This window comes from Drosophila nasuta, chromosome 2L, assembly GCF_023558535.2.
Source record: "Drosophila nasuta strain 15112-1781.00 chromosome 2L, ASM2355853v1, whole genome shotgun sequence".
NCBI lineage: Eukaryota > Metazoa > Arthropoda > Insecta > Diptera > Drosophilidae > Drosophila > Drosophila nasuta.
The window spans coordinates 19,268,659-19,296,088 of NC_083455.1; the positions used below are offsets into that span (position 1 = coordinate 19,268,659).

A 27,430-nucleotide genomic window follows, 5' to 3' on the forward strand; every position below is an offset into this window, starting at 1 on the left:
AGTCAAATGTTTAGAACTTCTAAAAATATATATTATTATAATAATGAGTGTTATCTACTATACAGATTTTCATAGAATTCATTAGATATACTGAGAATATTAAAGATATTCAGCTTTATTTGAAATTGGTAAATATGGAACTGCTTTAAATATCCTTGACTTGAATTTAAATGTAATTTATTTGAAACAAAACGCGTACTTCAATCGCAGCTGCAAAATTTCTGAGAATACTCAGTTGTTTGATGAAAAGATTAAAGAGAATGCCATCATCTATAATAATCAAGGGATTAATATTTTATCCTTTTTAAAGTGATTATTTCTGGGTGAAATTGCTTTTGTCTTTTGTGAGGAGAATACAATTTGTTGTGTTAAAGTTAAGTAAATATCCTGGCTTACTGTTTCGCCAAATGCAATTTTGTATTTGTATTCCGCAAACACACACACACACACATATGCACAGATAAGCACTCTCGCACACACACACACACACACACACACACACATACATTTGATGAATTGAAGCCCCATCCGAAAGATTTTTAAAGCCGCATTAAGCGCTTTAAGCGCGCCAGGACTAACAAAAGGGGAGCGAAGAGGGGAAGGTGCTTAAAACATGCCCATGTATAACATACACGGGATATAGTATTATATAGATATATATATGGTTTAAATGTATGCATAAAGCTGCAGTTTCCAGTTTCAGAAACTGCTGGAAATCATCATATGTGTGTGTGTGTGTGTGTGTGAGTGGGTGGGGGAGAGTGTTTACTTGTGTGTGTGTGCGTGTGTTGCAGGCAACCTGAGAATGAGTCAGGCGGTTGGGCAGCTATACATGGTAAATAGCCATTCACATATACACATGTATGTAGTTAGTTACAGACGTGAGTCCATATACTCAGCTATATGCTAGATATATATTCTATATACCAAAAGCAATTGCATTCACAGAGCTCAGGCTGTGGCTGTGGCAACTGCCGCTTGCCCCTTGGTGTTGCTGCTGCTGCCACTTGCCCGGCATGCGCAGTGAGGCGGGCGAAAAATCAATTCAGCTAAAAGTGCGCCCGGTTAGGGAAGTGCAGGGCCAGGCCAAAGCACAGTGTCGGAGGAGGCTAGGACAGCACCGCAGAGCAGAGCAGAAGAGAACAGAACAGAGCAGAGCTGCGGCAGCTCTCCAACACAATGGCAACATTTGTTGCGCCGCAGCAGAAGCAGAGCAAAGTAATCCCCGAGTTCTAGAGACGATTTCCCGGCATCCTCCTGCTCTCCTGCTGTTGGGAATGAAGCTCAGGACATTGCCGTAAATTGCATTACTGCGACGCCCGACAGTGAGTGAATGTGTGGGTTTTAAGGGGGGAGGGACACTCTTATGTAATACATAGAAAGAGAGAGAGAGAGCAACAACGACAACATCACAGGACAAGGCTTGGTCCTGGGCTAAAAAGATTTGCGGCTGCTGCTGCTGCCAACTCAGCGAACGTCCTTGTTTGAGGTTATTTCTGTGTATAACTGAGTATTGTGCATGTGTGTGTGTGTGTGTTTGGGTGTGTGTTTGTATATGTGTACAACTTTTTTGCAACTTGAAATTCCTGAAATCCCTTTTAGCCTTTCATTCAATCATTGCTGAGGCTGACGGCAATGGCAACGACAACGACAACGACAACAACAACAGCAGCGACAGTAACAACGACAACACCAACAACGACAACGACGGCGGCCCCATTGGATATCAAATGCGGGAGCTTCGCTTCGGACTGCAGCAGTCAAAGTAATTTGAGGACTCTGCCACAGCCCGTGGGGCGTGAAATTTATCAACATCAAGCAAAAAAAGGGAACAAGAACAACACAACAGCAGCAACAACAGCAACAGCAGCTACATACAGCAACCGCTTCTGGCAAGTTGAAGGACACGGGAATGACAGCCGCCTTCAGGACATTGCAGGCAACGAACGTACGTAACGTAAACACGAAATACGAGACTTATAAATAAGCAGCGCTCAGGCTCAGGCTCACATCCATTCACACCAATCAAACCCTCTTTTGGCCAGAGATATTAGAGATATTTCAGTCTGTATCGCAGGCATATCAATCATCTGCAATCGTGCTTAGAATCTTTTAATGATCTGATAAGGCATTGTTACAAGTATTTTCGCAAATTGTGTGAGATATTTTTAAGCAGCGGAAAGAGGAGGATTCTAGAAAATATGATTCTCTGAATATAATATAATAGAAATATCCAAATTCATGTGAAATCCATTTTCAGAAATATTCTTAAACATTTTGATATTAGCCAAAATTCTTTTCATCGATTCTTTTCAACTATTCTTCAACGTTTTCTTAGTTTCCCTGGTATTTCAATAATATACGTCCTTGATCATATTAAAAATATTGAAGACAATTTCCCTCAATTCTTTTTCAACTATTTGCTTAAAAGTTTTGCTGACTTACTGTATTTAAAAAAGATGTTACTCTTATAATATTGAAAGCTTTCAGTTATTTTGTTTGATGTTTAGTTTTTCCAGTGTTTAATTAAGGGACAGTTTAAATATTATTTCAAATCTAGAGCTATCTTCTTTTGTTTCATATTTAACTCTTGCATAAACCGAAATGTTTACGAGCTTCAAATAACTTTATTAAATGTTGTTACACCTTATAAATCTCTATACGATAAATTTAGTAACAAAGATATTAGTTATTTACTCTTTATGGTATTTCCTTTTCTACTCTAATAGATTTTGTGGAATCTTATATTGATAAAGCATTCAAATTCAATCATGTGAAGTCAGAATGCATAGTAAACTGAAACACAATATGGTTGTATTTCAGGAAAATATTGAAAATAATAGCTACTATTTCAGTTATGTTTTTAATACTAATCATGCCCAATCATAATATAATTTCTTTGCAAATTAGAACTATAATTTCAGTTTTTCTTTCAACCTTTCACAGATTTTCCTGACTCAAATTACTTTGCTTTAAGCATAAACAAATTTACAGTTACAGTCGCAATGAATACTCAACACTGATTTCGACAGCAACTGTCTGTCTATATGTATCTGTATCTGTGCTTGCTGCTGGTTTCGAGGCTTTTAGGCCAACTTCTGATATAAACAATAAAATTTCAGCCCGGCAAAGAACTGACAGCATTGAAATGAGTTTTACTTGAAATTTGCATTTTACATAATATTATGCGCATTTAAAGCAATGAAATTCGATGTAAAGCTCTGCTGCTTCTGCTTCTTCTTCTGCTGCTGCTGCTGCTGTCGACGCTGGCAGCGGCTTTAAAAAATTACATAAAACCTGCAACGACGACGATGTCGATGTCGATGTCGAGTGGGTGGCTCAACGAGCCCTGGGCGGCGGCCTAAAGAATGCAACGCTGCAGCAACTAGGAACAACAGCAAAAAAAAAATAAAATGCAGCCAGCTTTTTGCAGCAGCTCTTTTGGGTCTTGTTGCTGCTCTCTTATTAACTTAAATGCTGGCGACCTCAATTAAAGCTGTGGAGATGTGCGTTGCGTATGCAGATGGGACACAGCGGGGCAGCTATGGCCGCGGAGGGGGGGAAGGAATGACAAAGTCAGAGGGCAAAGTTGAATAAAAGTTGAAGCTACAACGACAACGACGACGACAACGACGACAACAAAAAAATGACGCAGCGCTGCCTGGCGAAGAAGTGAAGGCAAGTGACGCAACCGGAAGCAGATGAGGCGTTCTCTGTATGTGTGTGCGTGTGTGTGTGTGTGTGACTAAGTGGGCTGTGACTGGGCGTAGCAGAAGGAGCTGCCTCTCATCCTGGGCCCGGCTTTGTCGCGCTATTGAATGAAACTTGTGTCTACGATGAGGCGACGAAATGGGCGGAGGGAGGCGGGGCAGGAACATGCACATGGACAGGAAACAATTTTCTGTTGTTGTGACGCTGACAGCAGCTTCGCTGTCGACGTAGCAGTCGCAGCTGACGTCGCACGAAATAAAAAACAAGCGCATGCGCTGTAATATTATGTATACGCACACGAGACCATATACAGTCATATATATAGGTATGTTGGTACATAGTTAGCTAAGTGGTATGCTTGTGTTTGTTGTATATAACATTTGCCACCCACAGCCGCGGGGCAACAACAACAACAACAATAAGAACAACCACGATACCAATGACAACAATAACAATGAACGACGCTACATAAATTGCAGCGGGCAAAACGACGAAAATAGACGGCAGAAAATTACTAAAAATTTGTGCAGGCAACTAAGCAACAACAACAACAACGACAACACTAGGGACAACAACATCGGCAACAACGACAACACTAGAGACAACGACGACGATGAGAACAATAACATTGCGGCCCATGAGAGAGGCCAACATCAGGAACTGCCGCAGCAGCTACTAAAATGAGGTCGTGGAAATGGAAAATGAAAGCAGTTCGAGCCAACGGCTAAAGGCAAGCATTCGCCTCCTCCGCTCCTTCCTCCACCTCCTGCTTCTGCTCCTCTCCTGCAGCTAATGCCGGCAAAATGAACTCCACGTAGTCACACAGGGCAGGCAAATGTTTGTTCTGTGCAAAATCTAATGAAGCTTTTGGGGGCGCTCTTGGCAACAACAACAACAACAACAACAACAACAAAAACAATAACACTGACATGTCTCTCATTGTTATTGTTGTTGTTGCTGCATTACATTTTATGTATCATATGCAACTTGGGAGTGGCTTTAAAATACACAGATGCACAGCGCATCACAGAGAGAGTGAGAGAGAGAGAAAAGTTCTGGATGGATGGACGAACAAGAGTCGAGGACAATGGCAAACATTTTCATTGCCTACTTTTCAGCGTGTGTTGGGCTAAATAAATATTAAGAGCAGCAACAACAACAACAACAACAACAACAACAAGAACAACAGACACAAAGACCACTCCCAAATACGCACTTTATGTATGCATATATGTTTTATATATATACATATATATAAATACAAAAGTATATAAGTTAAAGAGCAGCATTTACATTTAATGGAAGGCCATTAACAATGGATTACAGACATTATGTGGTAGATTCCTCATTCGTATATCCTTCCTGTCTGCATTGCAATGGGCTAAAAACATGTACTTCAACTTGCTGCAAATATCTGTGGCAGACAGATAAACGAAACTGCGAAGGTAGAAAGCACATTGCTTTATGAATAATGTTTATAATATTAAAGATATTCAAAGCAGAAAAGTTTAGCCTAACGAGTTTGACATTAAAGAGAAAAATTGATTAATAAAGAACTTTTATCTCTTTAAATAAAAAACTTGATTAGCATGGCTAATTGTGTAGAAATTCCAACTAATATTCTATAGACTGATTAACTTTGATATCACAGTAAAGCAACTATTAGATTGAAGCGTATAACGTTTCAGAACAAGAGCAAATTGACAATGCAGCTTTCATGAGCTTTAAAACAAAGTAAAGCTCTTAAATAAGTATATTAATTTGACAAGATTATTAGATTTTTGTATATTACACTTGAAACGTATTTATTTATTATTGTTTATAGCATTGAATTAAATTCTAGTGCAAAACTGTAATGTCAATGCCTGAAATTAAGTATATGGCATGAGCTTTTACAGCTTTCAGAAGCTTTAATGTGCTTTCAAGTATAATTTACATTGTACAACATTTAAGACAATTAAAATCCTTTCAAAGCGTAGAAAGCGCATTAAACTAATGCACTTTGTATGTTCTTTCTTATTTGGTTTGAATATTAAAATTAGCAATAATGTTTGTTGATAATAAATACAGTTCACTCTCTATTCACATTACGCTCTTAAGCATAATCTGATAATGTGCAATTTTTCACATATTCAAAGCCCTTTCAGTTTACAGAAAAAAATTCAATCGATGTCCCTAAATTATACCATTACTAATACATAAGTTCATCTAACTTTCTATTACATAGAAAATATCAAGAGCAAAAAATGTATTTAATAAAGTATAAATCCCTAAAGAATTCCACACTCGTTGTGTAATATATTCCTCGCATAAACTGCTTCGCTTAAAGTTGTTATTCGTGTAAAAATGAATTAATTAAGAGTACAGCAAATGGGATTAGTTCGACCTAAACTAAGCTGGGCCCAGCTGACTAATTGGATATGCTGTAATGGACATGGCTAACAGCAAATGCTGAGGATGAGCTGCAAGGATATCAAAGGAGGGGACTTAACGTGAACCGATTATGAGCATTGAAAGCAATTCGCTCCAAATGCAAATGCAAATGTCAAATGCAAAATTGAATTTGCAGAACGCAACGTAACGCAATGAAATGAAATGAAATGATGGCCATGGCCGCGTGGCACGTTTAATCCTGCCAAAGGCAGGAAAAGCATTTAGTGATTTATTGCAAGCTGATTTTAGTCAGCAGGAGAGAGAGAGAGAGAGAGAGAGAGAGAGAGAGAGAGAGAGAGAGAGTTTGTAAATTTTGTTAACCGCATTTAAAATGTGAAATTCAATTTGGCTGGCAAACTGTGCGTAACTCGATGCAAATCAAGTGGAGGACGGACAGAGAGACAGACAGACGGCAGGCAGGGAATGCAATTACAAGCAGATACATAGTCAGCGAAAGAGAGAAAGATATAGAGAGAAAAAGAGAGGCAAACACAGGTGCATAATCAGCTTTGGCACAGCGTTGTTGACAATTTAATTAGAATTGATTTTCCGTTCGATATTTTCCAGGGAAATGCACACAGCCACATGTGGGGAAGTGGGCGTGGATGAGAAGGCGGCGGCGGCAACTGTTATATAATAACACACACACACACACACACAGCTATACATATATGCATTCATGTGTGTTTGTCATTTAATTGCATGGCAACAACATTTCACTTGCATTGCTCTGCTCTCCTTCTCCCCTCTTTTTCTCTCTCTCCTTCCCTCGTTTCTCCAATTTAATGAGCAATATTTTGAGCTGCAAGATTGCTCTGCCTCCCTCCTTCTCCTTCCTTCTTCCTTGCTTCCTTCCTTTGGGCAAAACCGCAGCGCAATGAAGCATTCCACATGAAGATTGATTATGGCCCAAGTTTTAATGCGTTTTGCCATTTATTTCAATGCAACGCAACGAAACGCAAAAGGATGCGCCACGCCACGCCCCTTTCTCCATGGACGCTGCAGATACTTTTCTCTCCGAAAGAGAGAAAGCAAGATAGAGCATGCGAGCGAGAGTGAGATAGCCATGTGATATATGAGCGTAGATAAACATCCATAAGCATCGATATGCTACACTGAAGACATTGATTACATTCAACGTGGAAGGGGTCGAGGGGGAAAGGAATTTGAAAGGATATTGAGATTGGGATATTGCATTGAATGGGACACTTGCAATCCCAATTCATATCCACTTACGTGCACTCGCAACAACGATAATAATAACATCGATTGTAATGAATAGAGGAGACGTAACACATTCCAAGAAGAACTTATTCAACAGCAGCAGAAATGTCTATAAGGAAATAAGAGACTTGAGGAAAGGAATAGAGAATTATATTTTGAAATTTTCAATTTAAATCTTAGCTTCAAACAAGAATTTCAAAGAACAGTTTTTGTTCTAAAAAAAAATGCAGCCTAAAAGAGCAAAAATTTCAATAAACGATAAAGTTCCATTTCCATTTCTATTCCCAACTTTAAACTTTCAATTAAAATTTCATCTTCACACAGAAATTTTTAATAAAAGTTCTATATCCCAAAAAAAAAAAATGCAGCCCAAAAATTGAATGGGCAAGAGTTTCACATATGAAACACTTTCATTTCCAATTTTCATTTTACTACATTAAAAATAATGTTTTATTTTTGTTATTTAAAAATTTTTCTTTCCAACTTCAATTTAGTTATTTTAAATAACAATTAACGCCTCCTTCTTAAATCCTTAATAAATTATCGTATATATTTTTAGCATAAATAAGTCATACATACAATATTTATGTGGAAATCTTTCTTCTGTTTTCCTGTAAATATTGATATTGCAGCAATAGCAAAAGTAGGATACAAAGTAAACCACTTTTTGTTCTTTTCATTTCTGCTAACAAAGTAATAAAAGCAATTGCCAAACATTCTAGAGTTTATTTAATTTTGACAAGATTTCCCCTTTTGCAATTTTTCAATTTCCTTTTGAGAACTTTGTCTATTGTTTATTCAAAAAGTAAAGTGATTTCCTCCCCAAATGATTTATATGCAAGTTATTGAAATGAATTATTCCATGGGCAAAGAGTTGTAACCAAAAAGCAGAGGAGTATACAAAAATTCAAACATGAATATATACCCCACTAAAGATTGCACAAATTCCCAAAATAGACGGGAGGCGAGGGCGCATTATAACCATAAAGCAGCCAGGGGGCAGTGGGTAATGGGCGATGGGCAATGGGCTAAAATGGGCGTCTGTTAACCACAAAATTGTGGCCTACCCGCTGGCCCAGCTCTCAGAGAGAGAGAGAGCACACACAGAGGCTTGGCAGCTGCCAAAAATTAAAAAAGAAAATAAATAAATAAATAAAAAGGCCAGGCGAAAAAAATACAGCAAACATGAAGAAATTTTGTTGGATATACACATACATATATATATTTTTTTGGGCATGTATTTATGGCCATTACTCAATGCCCCAGCAGTCATAAAAGTTTCAAATGCATTTTTACGACACCAGCACAAAACATGGCAAGTGCGCTCTCCCGCCAGCAACAACAACAACAACGAAAACCGCAGGCTAAATGAAAATTGTCCCCTGCAGCAATTTCCCTTCCAAATTTGCCGAACACCATTTGCATTTGGTTGGGCGTGGCACTTGTGTCCGAAAGAAAAAACATGCATTTCATTTGTATTTTCTTATGGCTAATTGAATGTTGCAAATACAACACACGCGTCGTATGCGCAACTTTCAAACGAAATGTCACGCATACGACATGTTGTCCCTTTTTTCCTTTTTTTGTTTTGTGTGTTTCTGCTCCGCTATAAATAACTGAGCAGATCAACTGGCAACTGGCAACTGGCAGCTACATAGCAGCTGTCCATTCGCTTGTCCATTAGCCGCGCATCATTGAAATTGACATTTAGCCGCGCTGCAGTCGAATTTGCTTGCAATCTATTTCCACAGAGTGCCACATTTAGTCAAATCAATTTCCAATGCAGCGTGCACTGCAATAAAACGAGCAACAAATAAACAACTGCGATCTCTGCATAAGATGTGAAATAATTTATGATGGCTGTATTTTTAGTTTCTGCAAATCAAATTTGAATTCGTTTTAAACTTGTTTTTTTTCTCACTTCAATACACAGTCAATTTTTATTAACTTTAATCAGTTTAGCTATTTGTAAATAAGTTGATGGAAATTGTACGAATTATCTACTAAATTGTCTACTTAGAATTTCCGTCGTTACATTAAAATGATTTTAGATTGCAAGTCGCATTTTGAAGACAATTATAATATTTTTATTTCTTTGTTTATTGGTGTCAGTTATTATTAACTTTACTCAGTTTACCTATTTGTAAACAACTTGAATGGAATGTTACTATATTATCTACTAAATTGTCTACTTAGTTATTGTTTCCTTAGTTTGCAAAGCTTAATTTTAAAGATATTTATAATCTTAGGATTTTTTTGTTTTATAGCAGTAAAAAGATCAAATAAATGAATTTAGTTATTTGTAAATTAGAATGAAATGTTGTAAGCTATATTTTGAATTTAAGAAATACTTTCCTAAATATTCTATATAGAATTTTATAATGTATTATAAATCTGAATTTAATAAATATTCTCCTAAATATTCTTTATAGAACTTCATTTTTTTATTATAAGTTTGAATTTCAGAAACATACTTCCTATTATTGTATTCTACATAGAATTTCATTCCTTATTATAAGTTTCTTCTCTAGTTTCAATCTTTTGAATTAATTAAGTTCATAGAATTTCATTCCGTATTATAATTTTCGTTAAGATGTTTTTCACTCTTTGAAACAAATTAACTGCTTGTCATCAAAATTCATTAGATATTCATTTATATTTCACAATTCTGCTGCTCATATATTATTTCCCTGATGCATTTTAGTTGCCAGTCTGTTTGCGCATAAATTTCTCTCAGTGTTTACACTTGACATTTTCAGGTTAATGCAATTTTCAAATGCAGCCACACACACACACACACACACACACACACACACACACACACACACACATTTCTTGTTTTGCTGTTAAATTGTTAATGCAACTGTTATTTGCAGCAGTTGTTTTTTTGTTGTTGTTGCTGAGCATTTTAATTAGGTTCAGAGTGAATAGCATATTACATAAGTCAGTCGCGGTGTTGTTGCCCCTGTTTCCTTGGCGTACCACACGTCGTATGTGTGTTACAGCTCCACCAAAGAGAGAGACCTCAGCACTGAGCTCTCAGCCCACAGCTCCAGACGCAGTCAACGCCCACACATTTGTCTGCCACCAACACCAAGTTGAGTTGTCTTGAGTCTTTGACGTTGTCGAAGTCGAAGTCGATGTTGTGGCGCCCGCCTAGTGTGAACAAATAAATAGCAGCAGTATTTTTTTTTTGGCTTGCGCACTTGTCAATTATTCACATTCATTCAGTCACTCACTCATTCATTCATTCATTTGCATACGCACATTGCGTAAAGTCCGTTGATGTGACTGCACTTTAAACGTTTTGCCATTAAATGGGCCAAGAGAGACGACAGCTGCCACCTGCCACCAGCTGCCACTTGGCGCGCCACTTGTGTCGACCCCACAGTAACAACAGCAGTTGCAACTTTCCGTAACTTGCAACGTGGAAACATGGAAACCAAATCGAGTCTCACGCACTCCAACAGATGCGAGTTAGTGGGCGCATTTTGAATAAATTGAACGTACAAAATTCAATACGATTTGCTCAACACACACACCCACACACACGCACATACATACTCACAACAATTCATTCACACACTCACACTCATAACTCTTAAGTACACTAACAAAATAAAAAAATTAAGAAGCTGTGCTTTAAGCTTGCCCTCAAGGCTTCAAAGCGAACGCAATCGCATTACAACAACTTGTCGTTTTATTGACAACAACTTTTTGTTGTTAGCATATCAAAATATTATTACTATTTATTGAAAGAGCAGCCGATGATCAAGCCAGCTGCCTACGGCTGATGATTGGAAATAAACGTAGTATTTATAGATCAACAAACGTTGTGACACTGAACTCAACACACAAATCTATTATTAAGCTCCATTTGATAACTGATTACGAATGCGAGAGAGCGTTAAGCTCCATTGAGGTTATTAGAAATAATAAATATTTTAATAATAGGAAATAATCGAGAGGGGTCAGCATATAGAATGTAGATGAAAGACAGAGATGGGTAGAAGAAATATGAACTGCAATAAAAAATATAAATAGTTTTACTTCCTTGAAAAATTATCTTTGTATAGAACAAAATATACTTAATAAAATCTAGTCACAACGGAGAAATGTTATAGCATAAAAGATGCATAAGTATTTATAAAAGTATTTTAATCTAAGCATCTTCCATAACATAAAATAATTTTCAAATCGGATCTTAGTTGCTTTTCCTGAATATATATCTATGGTATATATTGAGAATATAATACTACATCGATATACCAATTTGGTATATTTTGAACTCTATAGTTTTTAATCTATTTTAGTATTTTTGTGGTATATTGATTTGGTATATTTCATGAAAATATATCTATGGTATATTTAGAATAGAATACTACATCGATATACCAATTTGGTATATTTTGAACTCTATGGTATATTTAGAGTGTTGTAGTAAATCAATATACCACTTATAGCTTTAGATATATTTTAGTATTTTTGTGGTATATTAATTTGGTATATTTCATGCATATTACTGAACTGATTTGCTTTTATTCAAAATGAAAAGCGAGTATATCACAGTCGAGCACACTCAACTGTAGCTTTCTTACTTTTTTCGAATGAGATGCACTTTATACTTGACTGAAATTTGTTAAAGAAAACATTTTCCATTATTTTTGCATTTTATGCACTGATTTCATTTACTTCAAACACAAATAATTCATTAATTAAGTAGTCTCAACATAATGCAGACATTTTCAGCTCTCTTTGAAAAAAGTTGAAGGATATCTTTTGGTATTTTGCCATCTTGAAACTTTTGCCTTTGATGGAACTGCAATAATTACGCATCTCTTCATTAGGAGGAAGAAACTCTAGTCGTATTCATTTCATTTCGTTTTTTTTTTTTGTTTAAATTACTCGGCGCAATCCATCAGGCTCATTTCATTTATTTTGTCAAGAAGAACTGCAGCTGCAACTGAAAAACTTTTGCCGCAAATTCAACAGAAGACTAATGAGCTTGGCGAGGGAGAGAACGAGAGAGAGACAAAGAAGGGAAGACGAGTGACGAGAGAGAGAGGTGCATGGCGTCTAATTAATGCGCTGATATTAATCATGAGGCCATATGCAATGTGTTGCATTGAAATACAAAACGAACAATGAACGTAGAAAGAGACAGAAAGAGAGAAGAGAGAGAGAGGCAGACTTTGAGGAGGCGCCTCCGGGTTTGTCTGGGCATTATTATCAATTGAGCAACACATTAAAAAAAGGGGCAAAATGTCAACTTGACAACTGACTGCGAAATTTCATAATGCAAATAAAGTTAATGATGATGCCAATGATGTGGGAAATGCTCCCGTTGCTGCTGCTGCTCCACCTCTCAGGGATCAGGCTATCGATTGAACACTAATAAGCTGGGCGTGGCAGCCGCCCATGGGACACAGACACAATTCCATGCGCTTCGTTAGCTGTCAGTTGGCAATTGGCAAAAAGGCAGAAACCAGAAACGAGAAAAGGGAGTGAAGTGGATTGATTGTGGCGAAACCCAAATGCCACGCAAATTGGCTTAGAGAGCCTCGACACACAGGATGAGCCCAAAAGGAAGTGCACTGATTGGCCTGCCTGTCCAATGCCTTGGGGGATGCACTTGCTGAGATTGCTCAGGTGATGCTCAGCACACACACACGCACGCAAACGGAAAACATGCTGACCAATGGTGCGTATGATTAATATCTTCCTGTCCAGCATTCAACAAAGCTCTGACTGTAAGCTATTCAAGCTGGGCTTGTCTGTCTTTGAATAGTGTAAATTTAAATAATTCGATTGAAAAATTCGATATCTTGAGGTCTTTGTAACAGATCTCTAAAATATACTGAATTTTTTTTGTATATTTAATTTTGTCAACTAATCTTAGACTTCTGTCAAATGTTTTGACTTTTGTTTCCAAAACTTTAACAACCATTTTAATAAAAGCAAAGAAAGGAATATTTTTCCATAAAACTTAATACTAATATTAGAGATTTCGAGACTTTTTTTTTAGCCCTAAAATCAGAATTTCTACATTTTCTCAACTGACAATTTCTCCTAAAGAAAATAAATATTTCTTCACGTTCGAAGACAATTATTACACTCATTCCTTAACAGTGCCTGTCGTCATTTGCCGTCCAATCTATGCCGAGCTTATAGACTACAATGGTAATTAAAAGAAAACATTTGGTTCTTTAAAACTTACATCACAAATATTCAATTCAAATTTCAATATTGCCTCAGTTTCTTTATCTTTTTACTTGTTTATGCTTTTTGTTTTATTTTATGCTCTTGATGTCTATTGTTTTATCTCTTGGGCTTCTTGCTTCTGCTGTTGCTGCTGCTTCTTCGTGAGTTTCTTTATTTGGTTTTCTTTTGTTTGTTTCAATTTGCAATCACTTCTGTATGTTTTGTTTTTTTTGTTTGCAATGTTTGTTTAACACTTGCCACACGTTTATTTCAATTTTCATTTATCTTTTGCATTATTTTTTGTTAATTAACTTGTTGTGTTGTTGTTTTAAACAATGTACAACGTTTTTTTCTTCGGTTTTCGCATTTGAATTCTTACGTCGCGGCTGCCTTAGCCGAGACAGAGATGCAGCGAAAGAGAGAGAAAGAGAGGGAGATATTGCGATAACGATCGCGATAACGTGATATCGATCGAACAACTGATAAGATACAATTCAATGCACGGTCATCGATATTGTCGTTGTTGTTGTTGCACTTAATGTTGCTGTTGCAGTTGCACTTAATGTTGCTCTCGTTGTTGTTTCTGGTTGCTGCTGCTGCTGTCTGCAATTTGTTTGTTGTTGCTGTTGCTCTGGTCGCATTGCCTGGCTGCGATTGTTGTTGTTGTTGGTGTTGCTTTGTTCTTGTTGTGGCTCCATTTTAATAAAATTTTCTGTATGTGTTTTTATCACCTGCAAAAGATACACACAAAGATCTGTGAGTGAGGCACAATGCAGCGTGTGGAAGTGGAATTGGAGTGGAGTGGAGTGTGTGGGGGAAGTAAAAGAAGGTTGAAGGTGAGATGTGTAAACTTTGAACCGATCTCTTTTTTTTTTTTTAGAACAATAGCCACAGCGCAACAGTCAACAGAACAGAATATTGTCAAGTCTATTGACCCAACGAGCAGCAAATAAAAATGAAATAAAAGACAAACAGACAAGATGAAGAGCAAAGACCACAAACATAAAGATGGGCACAGATCTTTCTATATAAATCAGTTGCGAGAAGACGCCTTGAAAACTAAACTCATTTGGCTAATTTATTGAATTATGCTAATTCAGTGCACACAAAGAGCCGGCAACTGAAATTGTTTGCACACTTTTATGACTGGGGCGTTGTTGACTTTTTTATTTTTTGATTTTTGTTATTTGTATTTGATTTCCTCATTATAACCAGTTTCAAGAATCGATCGATCGGTTTTTTCTGTGTCCAAAGTGGGTCACAGTTTTCGACACAACACCAACCGCAACCATTAACGATTAACGATCAACGATCAACAATCAAACTAGCCATCAACTTTTGGCGCGCACTGTGCCCCGCGTCCACAGTTCAAAGGAGGCAACAAAACAGCTGATCACAGTGGCAAGTGCAATAAAAGTCAATGAATTGAGCTCAATTGAAAGCAATTGAGGCACAAGAGAGCTGGAGCATAATCTGTGCGACGTTGCACATACGACACGTTGCACAGCCATGCACAATGATAACCAGCACTAGTCTTTACTGCTATCGTACTTTATTACTCTTCATCGCAATTGTAGCGTGCTTAATAAAGCCATAATGCACACCACCTCATTTCTTTCTTCACTTTAGACTAAATATAGTCAAGAGTTCGTGGTTCATTTATCTATTTGAAAAAAGAAAACTACGGTCGAGTGTGCTTGACGGTATATTTGGTATATCAAAATAGTACTATATTAAAAATATACTAATTAGTACATAATATTCCAGATTGACTGACATGGCTATAAAATATACTAAAAATAATAAATTACAAAAATACTCAAAATATACCAAATGTTATATTTGGTATATTAATATAGTACTATATTAAAAATATACCATAGAGTACATAATATTCCAGATTGACTGGAAAAATGTAAAATGTAACATTTGGTATATTGATATATATATACTATATTCAAAAATATACCATTGGCTGATCAAGAATATATATATATAAATACTTTATAAGGTTAGGGAGATGCATCACATATCCTGGAGGCACAAAGCTATACCCTTTTACCTTATGGATACCGGGTTTGAAAATAATAAATATCAACATATGATAAAAAAAATTACAACTATATTTAAGGCTATCTACACATACGACTCTCGTTATTGCCCTTCGAAAAAGGAAATAATATTGTTCTGACTGCCAATTTTTAAAAATAAATTTCACAATTTAAACAAAATACAACATAATTAATATTCACATATTTTTCGAGACGTTGACACATTTGTATGTCAAAGGAAATTTCAGAAATTCGAGCAAACAATTTGTCACTTATGATTTGAAAAACTAATATGGGAAATCTTTTGAAGAAAATACAAACAAGAAAAGGACAAGGTAAAATCACCAACCAAAATGTCACTTCTAAGGTAAGAATTGAAAATGTTTTGTACTCTTCGATTTGATGGGTTGAAGAGGGACTTTTTTTTATTATTATTATTAATTTATTAATTTATTATTAATAAACAATTTCTGTCGAAGGAAAAAACTGAGCTGAAGAATATTCGGAAAAAAACTAATTTAATTAGAAACTTAGCTCACATTTTAGAATCAAGGATTAAAGCATTAAAATAATGCTTTAAATCATCTTGCCCAAAAAAATAAATAAATATTATATTTTGCATTGGCAAGCAATGATTAATTTGAAAATAATATAATTTATTAAAATAAAATCTCTAAATTGATCTCTTCTAGTTTCTGTATATCTTCCAATATCGCACTTATCTACAATTCTTTGTAGAGCATCTGCTTGTCGATCTGTGATAAATGTCGCAGCTGTTGTTGTTCTCACATATAGAGATCAATTCATGCTATGGCGTGTAGCGGACTTTATCTCTACGACAGTTTGTGTTTTTGTGTTGATTATTCATGCCATGTGTGAATGTGAATATGAATATGTATGAATATGTATCGTATATGGCACATATCGTAGATATTTGTAGTGTGCTTAGACGTTATTTTATTTGATTTACTCATCGCTTGTCTAATTTGAAAAGTCAGCGAAGCAAGACAGAACAAAAAAACAAAATGAAATAAAAACTTGTCGCAAAGGTCAACTTGATTAGCGTGTCTGCAGCAGTGTTTTGTGGCAACAACCGACGACGACGGCAATTGACAAATTTCATGGACGATCGATTCGTGGAGGAAGGGAGAGGGAACGGTGTGGATGGAAGAGGCAGGTGGGGAATGTGTGTTTGTAACTTAGTTAAACATGCAGACTTACACATGTACAGCGTAAATTATATAACTAACATATTAACTATATCTATTTTCATGTCTGCCTCAATAATCCAGGACTTGAGGCAGTCATATGCGACCTTCGTTAGAATACACACCTGCAAGTAGAAAGAAGGAGAAAACAAAAAAATTAATATCACTTGGCTTTCAAAACATTTGTCATTATAATTATGTATTATTTTATTTATAAATATATATATTTTTGGGGGTTACTTCTATGAATGTTTAATGAGCTGTGTTGACATTTGAATACCAAAAAAAAAGCACTCACAATCAGCAGCAAGTAGGAAGCTGTCTCACGCACGCACACTCCACTCACACACACGCACTCACACATAAACAATAGCACACACATACACACACTTTGGCAGTGCCCCACCCAAAAAAGCGGCAACACTTTTTGTCTATTTGCAAAGTGCAAAAGTTCAAAATGTTAAAAAAGCTACAAAGAAACGGCAAAGACGAGAGAAAAAAAAACAGAGAAGAAAACGCTCAAAAACAGACAAAAATAAATTATATTCGCTTGTTTATTATGTGTAGGCAAAAAGAAAACCAAAGTGAGACAAAATGAAAAAAAGCTGAAAATAATAATGAGTAGACACAGCAAAAATGAAACCAAATTTTGAGAAAAAAGGAATTAAGAAAAATGTTTAAAAAGTTAAAAATAAATGGAAACCTTTTCAAAGGAATACAAATTCTTAGTTTCTCAATGGTTTTAAAAGTAAGCCAAGCCTAAGATTTAAGCTTGTTTAAATTGTTAATTATCTCTGAGTTGTTAAACATGATTTAAGCTCATCTCGAAACTAATTTAGGCTCATTCAATTATGTCAAACAAATAAATATCTCAACTATTTCATCGCCACAATAAAATTTCAAGCCATAAACCTTATCCGAGTAATAAATCGCATACCAAAATAAAATGAAAATAAAAAAAAATGTAGTTCACGCTAAAGGAGTGTTGGTAAACAATATATGCGTAATGTTGTTGTTGTTGTGTTGGATAACATACCGAGTCATGCATATCGATCAATATGCTCATCGTATTAAGCAAATAAATCGATAGACCTTTGTTGACGCTAAGCGGCGAAGAAGAGGAGAACATCGAGAGCTAACGATAATATCGGCAGTGTAAACATCGTGAAAAAGTCATTATTGCTAGACAACAAGAAATGTAAATTGACAGACGAAAAAGCTTAGATGTTACAAAGGGGAAAACAGAAAAGAGATGGTAAAGAATTGCTGGTAAAAAATAAATAAAATAAAATCTCTGAGAGAGACCGGCAAAAGTTTAATGATGATGACGCAGATTTGACTGCCAAAAAAAAAAATAAATAAAATAAGTTAACACTCGCATACATAAGCAACTGTTTGTGCGTATTGGTGTGTTGTCTGTGATTATATAAATAAAATAAATAAAAAGCCGCATTGGAGACTCAGAGAGCGCGATATGTTTGCCATGACCAGACAACGAGACAACGTTGACGCTGACTTCCATGACAATCGGCCGGCATTCACTTGGCTGTCTCTCCCTCTCTATCACTCTTGCCATATGTTGCTGTCACTGTCTCACCACTTTATGGTTGGGCTGTAATCTTCTTTTTTTTTTATATGCGCTTTACTTTGTTTTCTTTGCGATTCCATTTTCTTGTTGTTTGCCAAAAGTTTATTGATCTCTCTGCTCTGACATTGCGTGGCAGCCGCAGTAGCAGCAGCGGTGAAGAGGGGTAAGGGAAGGGGGTTTCACTATGCTGTAGAACCCCGTCTGCGATTTCCCCCCTCCCCACCACCACCACAACAACTTTCGCATTTTCTTTGTTAAATTTACGAGCAATACAAGAAATCATGTCAAATATTCCAAGGGCAATGCCAAAAATACGAATAACAAAAATAAAAAAGCCAAGAGAATGAATAATAAAAAAAAAACGAGAATTTCACGCAATCGTTAATGGCAATCTGTGGAAAAAGAGGAGAAGGCGGGGTCAACGGGGGGCCGGCCTGCCTGCCTGTGAAGCATTGCATATGGCACACAGCAGCAACAACAACAAATCATAAATAGACAATTTAAGAACGGTCCGAAAATTTATGACAGCGTAAACAAAACAGAGAAAATATCTTGAAAAAAAGCATAACCAACAGCTGTTGTTGTCCATAAAATAAATACAAATAAAAAAAAAACACGAAGGAAAAAAACACATTTAAAAATAATATTACAAATAATGAAAGATCGACAATGGGATAAACGACTCGTTAGCCAGAGAGTTCTATAACAAAACACATCACATCACATACAATGACCCACTAATCAGCGCAGCATCCTTAAAAGCAACTTCCAGAGACCAAAAGCAACACAACATTTACAAAAATAACAAATAACAAAAAGCGACAAATATGCAAATGAAGTTCAGGTCGGGTCAGAGGAGAAATCATAAAAGAAATTCAAATAAAACAATTCGAAATGCTTCAGGCACTTTACATACGACTCAACAGCAGATGCCCTGTAATCAAGATAAGATATTTATGAAAGTTGCAGATGGTAACTATGAGATTTTATAAGACTCAAAACAAAAGAAGCGCTTCTTGAATAACTCGTATAATCTTTAAGAAACCTTTTGGAGTATACAGTCGGTAATCTATTCTTTTTCAATTAGTTAAGAAAAGATTCTTTGGGTCTTAAGTTTGTCTTAATTTAGAATACAAAGAGAGTATGGAAAATTTTGAAATAATTGAATGGGAGATTATTAAATGATATATGAACGAAAAGCATATTTTTGGGAAGCTTTCCGATTCATAGATTTATGTGTTATTAATTATTATTTTCGAAAATAATTATACTAAAGTTTCGTCTATCAAGCAGCTTTCAGACTTCTTATGTTTACAGGGTATGCAAATATACTAATGCAAACATGAAAACATTAAATGCATGCGTCGCGGTCAGCAACGACGCTGACGTCGACGTCTCTGTCGCCGTCAACCGCTGCATTAGTCAGCAAGAAATGAAAAAGAGAGCGGCCGGCCGCCCAAAAAGAAACTTGCAAGAGACCAAACAAAGTCATTGACACCAAAAGCACACACAACACACAAAAAAAAAACCAATAACAATAACAAAAGCAAAAGCAAAAAAAAAAAAATAAAACTTTAAAAGATGCAAATGATTTCAATTTTAATGTGAAAACTTAGCTAGCGCTCAACAAGCTGTCTCGCTCGCACTCACGCAGCGCAAACTATGCAAAAATGTGAGGAATAAAAGTTCAATTTCCGCATAGAAGGAGAGCGCTGTAATTAGAAAAGCGCCACCTGTCGGCCTCACGAAGTGTACCTCACGTCGTTAAAGCTGCTTTCTGTATTTGTTATTGTTGTTGCTGCAAAGTTCGTGACAAGCTTCAAAGCGAACAACTACAAAAACGAGGAGTGCAACGACGCTTCCCCTTCCCACCCACCGTTGCCCCATCTGTTTCACTCTCCTTTAACGCCTCCTTCGCTGCTGCTGTTGTTGTTGCTGCAAAACGCAAATTGAAAACTAGTTAAATGTTCGCACACATCTTTTTATTTTTCGTTGGAATCGTTGAACTTTTCGGCTAGTCAAATGCACCACGCCCACACTGCACACACACAACTATGGTTGGTGATCTGGTCGACGCACTGCAAATTGCATATTCAATGACTCTACTGTTGTTGTTGTTGTCAAATGCATTAGCATTTCTCAGTCGTTGTTGCTGTTGACAAAATTACCGCTTTTTGGCGCAATGAAGAAAGCAGCACGACAAACAACAATAATGACAACAATTCAGACTATAATTTGGCACAGCTCAACTTGGAATTAACTTGCAAAGGTGGAGAACAAAAGTTCCTTAGATGTGTATAACTATAAAGCGAATTATTTCTACACTATTATTAGGCATTATAATAAAAACAAATAAATAAACCTTTATCCTTCTTTGAACATTGAGAACTTGTTAAATAAACAAAAAATTCAAAGAAATATAAAAACATAATTTTTTTTCAAATATTTTGTAATTGGGAAACTAATACTTAAAAAAAAATAGATGAAATTTTTAATAATTAATTAATTTTTAATTTCCGAAATGTTAAAATTTCTAAATAATTAGGATATAAATAATTGTATTAATTTTGGGAAAATTATGAGATATAATTTAGGGAAATGTTAGCATAAATCCTCGCCTGATTTAAGAGAGATGTACCTAAAATATTGGTACATCTCTTTTAAATAAGAAAAAGAATTGGAATTTGAGAAAAACAGAAACTCTAAATTATAATTCGATATGTATTATACAAAATTTATTTATTTTACTATATTAAATTTAGTATTAAATAATAAATTGATACTATTTGAGTATTTAATACTAGATTAAATATAGTAAAATACTCAATTTGTATTAATATAGTATTAAATACTCAATTCGTATTAATCTAGTATTAAATACTGAATATTACTATACAGTAAACATAGTACTGGTTGCTGGGTTCTCCTTCGACTAAAATACTAAAAATAAAACCGAATTGTTATATCAGAAAAGAGCATGAAAACTTCGTTGCATCTTCTTCAACTGTAGTTTAGATTTAATAAAAAATGTTCGCATTTATTTTTTTAGTTTGTTGCTTATGCAATTTCCAAGTGTATGTGGCATGCAGCGCCATGTCGCGTGCAGCCAACAGCAGAAACAGCAACAGCAAGGCAAACACAACAACAACAACTTCAACGTGAGTTTTGGGTGAAATTGGGTTTAGTGTTCAATTTAACACCCACGTTCTAGTTTGGGTTTGTTGGCCCCAGCAAAAAGAAAAAAAAACTGAGAAACATTTGCAATTGTTGTTGTTTCGCGTTTTGTTGCAGCAATTGCTGTCGCAGCTGCAGCAATAACAACAACAACAACAACAACAACATCAACAGCAGCCGTTGCTAACCGAATGCAATCTTGTTTAATTATGCATTCCACATTGGATTTGTTCTGTTCTCTGTTCACTGTGTTCTGTGTTCGTTTCGGTTCTCTTTTATCCGCTTAACTGTTATATGAAAACAGCAACAGCAACAACAACAACGATAAAAAGCAGCTGACAACGCCCCCATGAAAACAGCAACAGCAGCAACAGCAACAACAACGAAAATTAACTGTCAGAAGCAGCAACAAACAAACTGACAACAGCTGACAATGAACAGCAGCATTTCTTTATAGTTTCCCATTAATTGATATTGATAAACCAATTTTGGTCATAAGCCCCCCTCAAGGGTCGGATCGATCCACTAAAAGTCTCCATCGTCGTTCCATTTCCTTCATTGCTGCAGTCGCCCACTTCAGCAATCAACTCGAACTCGAATAGAATGAGAAATCATTGAAGCAATTCATAGACAGACAGACAGACAGACAGAGAGAGATATAGAGAGAGAGCCCACGTCTTGGAAATTAACATAAATACAAGTATGTTGCATAGATTGCTTTTTATAGATATATAATAGATTGTCAGCCAGACACGCATAATTAACAAAGCACACAACACAACTCAGGCCTCAGACCTCAGATACCAGGTGGGTTGGGTCTCTGTGTCTCTCTCCTTTTTTCTGTTTTTGTTTTTTGGGGGGCTGGTACCTCAACTTCAAAACTTTAAAATAAAAAAAGACGCATTTGCTGCGTGGGCTTCAAGCCTCTATTCCAATATTGACTCTAGGGTCAGGTCAACGCCCTTCTTTTTATTTGCATATTTTTATTATTCTCAACATTGTTTGTTGTTGCATTGCTTGGCTGCGTCGAGTCTTTTATGAAGCCTAATTAAAATTGTTTAAAAGCTTGTTAAATTTCGTCATAAAACACAACATTTTACTATAAATACTTATCAGCATTCACTTTTTATACACATACAATAATATATTTAATTGTTTATGTATATTTTTAGTTCAATTATTTGTTATCAATCTGTCTCGGGAATTTCTGAACGAACTTGATCATCAGATATGGGTGCTTCTAACGGAAATTGGGTTTGTTTTTCGATGAAATATTTATTTAATTGAATACGGTATTTCCCAAAAAAGAAATAAACAAAACGGAATTACATTTTTTCATGTTATACAAATTTTACCAAATTTTGATTTACATTACTTAGAAAAATGTATAGAACATTAATCATAATTTTTAGTTTGGGAAACTTTTTAAATTTTAGTATTCAACTATGAAGTGAATTTTTTTTTTTTTAAGTTTTATCAGGAATTTCTATGAAACATTAATGTGTTCATCTGAATAGAAATTTGTTATATTTTTTTCGATAAGAAATTGATTGGTTTTGTTTTATGCAAAATATGATATTTGTTTTTTAATATTAGAGGTCGTTATTTCTCTAGAACTTATTTTTGTATTTCTTAGAATGCCAAAAAAAAAAAAAATGTCAGCACAGTTATAGCAAGCGAATAACTTGTAGTTTCCTATAATGTTCATTATTATATTTAAAAATCATCTTATTAATAATAGAGTTGTACTCGTTATTAAAATGAAGTAAATAAAGAAATAGATAATTTAAAAATTTCGTTTACAAAAAGTAAGCTCACATAAGCTCAAAAATTTCGTTTATCTTGTCTCATCTCAGTTGTCGTTGTTTTTTATTTTGTTTTCAGTGTTTTTCTCTTTTATTTTTCGAATGCGGTGGCGGTGGCTGGTTTCTCGCTTCTCTGTTGAGCGCACAATTAGTTCAATGCTCATCATTGCCAACGCCAGCCGTCATAACAATTTGCTTCGAAATGAACACAACAAAAGCAACAAATTATTATGGTTATTATTATTATTATTAGGATTTTTATTTTGCTGCTTGTTTTTATTTATTTATGTTTTTTTTTTTGTTTTCTGTTTTTTTCTCTTTTTCGATTGTAACTGCTTTTTGCTTGATGAATCATAATTATTATTATTGTTGTTTTAACTGCACAACAAAAGCAGCAACAACATTTGCGATCTGCAACTGAGTGCAACGCACTCAAGTGTCCAAGTCGATTTTATGTGTTGTGTGTGTGGCACGCTTGTCTAGCGAGGGATAACAGCAGAGGGGGTGAGGAGGGGGACTTGACGCAGCTTCTCATCGGGTGAAAGCTACGAAAACAAAACTAATACTACTACAGTAAACACTTTGATGGCAATTAAAGAGCTGCCACCAACTGCAATTTCATTTAGCTTTGATCACTGTGATCAACGTGTTGCAGCAGCAACAAAACGGGGCAGAGCCTGGGGGCATAATTGATTGGGTGGTGGGAGGGCGGTGCTGTCAAGGCGTCTGTGATTAGCAGCAGAGTTGAGTTCATTGGGTCACTGTGCTGCCAAAACAAATGGCAAATGATAGTGAAATCCTGGCATTGAAATAATGCCCAGAAATTAGTTAAATTTTAGTATAGTTATAATAAAGAAAATGTAGGGAAACTCTAAAGGTAAGTAAATGCATCTTTTAGATACCAGCGAGCACGAAAATAATTAAAGAATTAAATGGTAATGCTTTTCACTCAGCAAGTTAAATAAATAATGGCATGAAATTACAGAAACAATACAATAAGTTAATTAAAATGTTGGCAGTAGATTTTCAGTATTCCCACTATTTACTTTTTATATCCACTATCTATAGGGTAGAAGGGTATAATAACTTTGTGTCGAGAGAAAATGATTGTAACAAGCAGAAGAAGCAGAAGTTTTTTGATTGCACTTGTTATACTAATGTACCAAATATACCAAACATACAGTTAAGTATTTTTTCATTAAATAAATTTGATATAAAATGTATATACTTTTGATATCAAGGAATATACCAAATATATCAAACATACAGTTAAGTATTTTTTCATTAAATAAATTTGGTATAAAATGTATATACTTTTGATCTCAAGGAATATAACTGAGAAATGAAAAATATACCAAATATACCTAGCATGAATTTAAGTATTTTTTTCAATATATTAATTTGGTACCAAGTATAATTATACTTGTAATACCAATATACAAAATATACTAATCATAAATAAAAGTATTTGTTCGGTATATTAATTTGGTATATACTTTATACCAAGCATACTTATACTTGTAATACCAATATACAAAATATACCAATCATAAACCAGAGTATTTTTTTTTTGGTATATTCATTTGGTATAAAGCATACATATGTATGCACATATTATTGTAGCCTCTGAGCTACAAGAGATATAACTATAATATTACCAAATATACCAAACCCTCATTTAAGTATTTTTTCGGTATATTAATTTGGTATAACGCATGCTATTGATCTAGACTATAAAAGATAAAGCGATCTTTTTTCACAGCTCTTGTTATACCAATATACCTAACAAACATTTGCGTATTTTTTGGTATAATATCATGATAATATCGAAGCTTTCTTACTTATTTTGGTTAAACTATTGATAAAAAGTTAGTAGTTGCTTAAACTCTAATAAACTGCACTAAAGACTTAAGTTTTCATGGGGAGAAAAACAATAGAAATTTGTTAGACATAAACTATGCTTTTTGGGCATCAATCAAATAAATTGTACAATAAACTGAATAAAGCACAAAATGACAATTGAATCTGAAACAAAAATGGAAAGCCAGGTAGGCAGGCAGACCAAAAATATCAACACTTGGTCAGGCCAACCTGATGACCGGCTAAAACAAATACGAGAAGTTGAACAACAACAACAAAAAAGCGTCACAAGACAGAAATGGCAAATGGATGTTGGCCAAGTCTTCAAGTTGCAAGATTTATGTGGGAATGGAAATAATATTGGGGGAATGGGAATGGGCTGGGAATGGAGGAGCTGCTGCTGTTGCTGTTGCTGCTGCCATTGATTGCAATTGGCCACCCTTTTTGGCCAGGCCAACAAACCAAACCAAGCCTAAAAAAAAAAAAACAGCGAATCGCACAAATAAATTGAATAAGTCATAAGTTATTCTGTAGTTGTTTGTTTGTTTGTTTGTTGAGGTATTGTGTTGTGGTTGTTGTTTGCTGTTATTGCTCCTATTCGTAGTGGAACCGGTTCGACGCGTTGCAATCACTGCAGCAGGTGGCAAGCTGCCCCAACTTCAACTCCAACTCCAACTCCAACTGCAAATGGCCAGTGGCCAATGGCCCCCGCTGCAATGGACAATGGAATGAATGTGAAGTGTTGCTGTTGTTGTTGGTGTTGCTGTTGTTGGTGGGATGTATTGGGGCATGACTTGATGAGTTGCCAACCGGTTATGCAAATTAGAAGCAGAACCAGCAACAACAATAATGACAACAACATTGTTGCATATCATGCATTTTAAATGCTCTGCAAAGTAGCAACGACACAATGAAGGGGCAAACGCACACACACACACACACACACACAGTCTCAATTGAATGCTGCAATTTTTTATTTTTGGCAAGCGGAAATTGCCGGTGCACGAGGCGGGTGGGGAAAGAATGAGAGGGGGCATGCCACAACGACAACCAGAATCAACAACAATTAAATTTGATTAACGAAAAATAAAATTAAAGTGTTTTTGCCCTGCTTCAAACCGAAAAAAGGCATAAATTATGCTGGTGGTGCCACTTGAGAGAGAGAGAGGCACAAACACAATTTGCTGCAAGTAGGTAGACAGAGCCTTGGGAACAAACTGAAGATGTTGACGTTGCTGTGGTTGTTGTTGTGGTTACTCAAGTGGTTCCTCTCTGCTGCTACTCGAAGCGAAATTAAAGAAAATATCATAAAAAACAACAACGAAGGAGGGTTTCAAGGTTAAAAAAAATATTGCCTTAAAATCGGTAGGATCTACAACAACAACAACAACAACAAGAGAAACTACTCAGAAAACCTTGGAGAGGCTTCCTTGAAGTGTTGTGTGTTCGTATGTAAGATCGCTTGGTACAAATTTAATGAGCTCAACTCATGGAAATATAGACAACAACAAAGATAACAACAGTGTGCGGCAGAGAAGAAGCAAAAGGCAAGACAAAGGCATAAATGTCGCTTAAGCTGCAAACTGGTTTTTGGATACAACTACAATAACAACAACAAAAGCGACTCCCAGACTGCGCAGCGCAGGCTGCTGACTGCGCAGTCGACGCAGCTCTTGATGCTGTTCGTTCTTATTGTTGTTGTTGTTGTCGTTGTTGTTGTTACTCAGCGACCGGTTTCTTTCAGAAGGCAACTCTTTATAACTTGAATAACATTTTCTGCCGCTGCTTTGGCTGTGGCTGCTAAACAACGCACAACAGGTACATTTGTTGTAGTTGTAGGCATACATATACAATAAATACATAGCCATGATATGCATATACTTATGCATGTACCATCTACTACAACGACATGTAATTGTGTTTGTGTGTTGGTGTGGGGGTCTGCTGTTGTTATATGAGTGAGTTCCTCTTTCGTTAATTCTCTCGCACTCGCACTCACGTCTTCTTTGCGCCTGCTGCTGCTTGCCTTTTGTGTTTCTGTCTGTCTGCTTTGGTCGTTTCTCGATGTCTCGGTTTCTTTTGTGTGCAAAGAACAACAACTACAACAACGAGAACAACAGAAGAAGCAGCAGCAGCTCCTTTTGCATGTGTTGGTAGAAAGCCAAAAAGAATAAC

The 27,430-nt window shown here is 35.8% G+C and overlaps 1 protein-coding gene across 12 annotated transcripts in view; it reads right to left on the minus strand.

Moving 5' to 3' along the window:
- The window catches only part of LOC132786616 (protein split ends), a 76,907-nt gene that overhangs the window by 22,066 nt on the left and 27,411 nt on the right, over positions 1-27,430 (minus strand). For 2 of the 12 annotated variants that reach the window (XM_060793262.1, XM_060793272.1), the window contains one exon: positions 13,586-14,300. The exons of 9 other annotated variants lie outside the window; for them this stretch is intronic. In XM_060793262.1, coding sequence (XP_060649245.1) covers positions 13,586-13,587 — 2 coding nt within the window. In that variant the 5' untranslated portion in view covers positions 13,588-14,300. Of the gene's footprint in view, positions 1-13,585; positions 14,301-16,841; positions 16,954-27,430 lie in introns of all 12 variants that reach the window. One more of the 12 variants, XM_060793280.1, reaches the window with a different exon arrangement.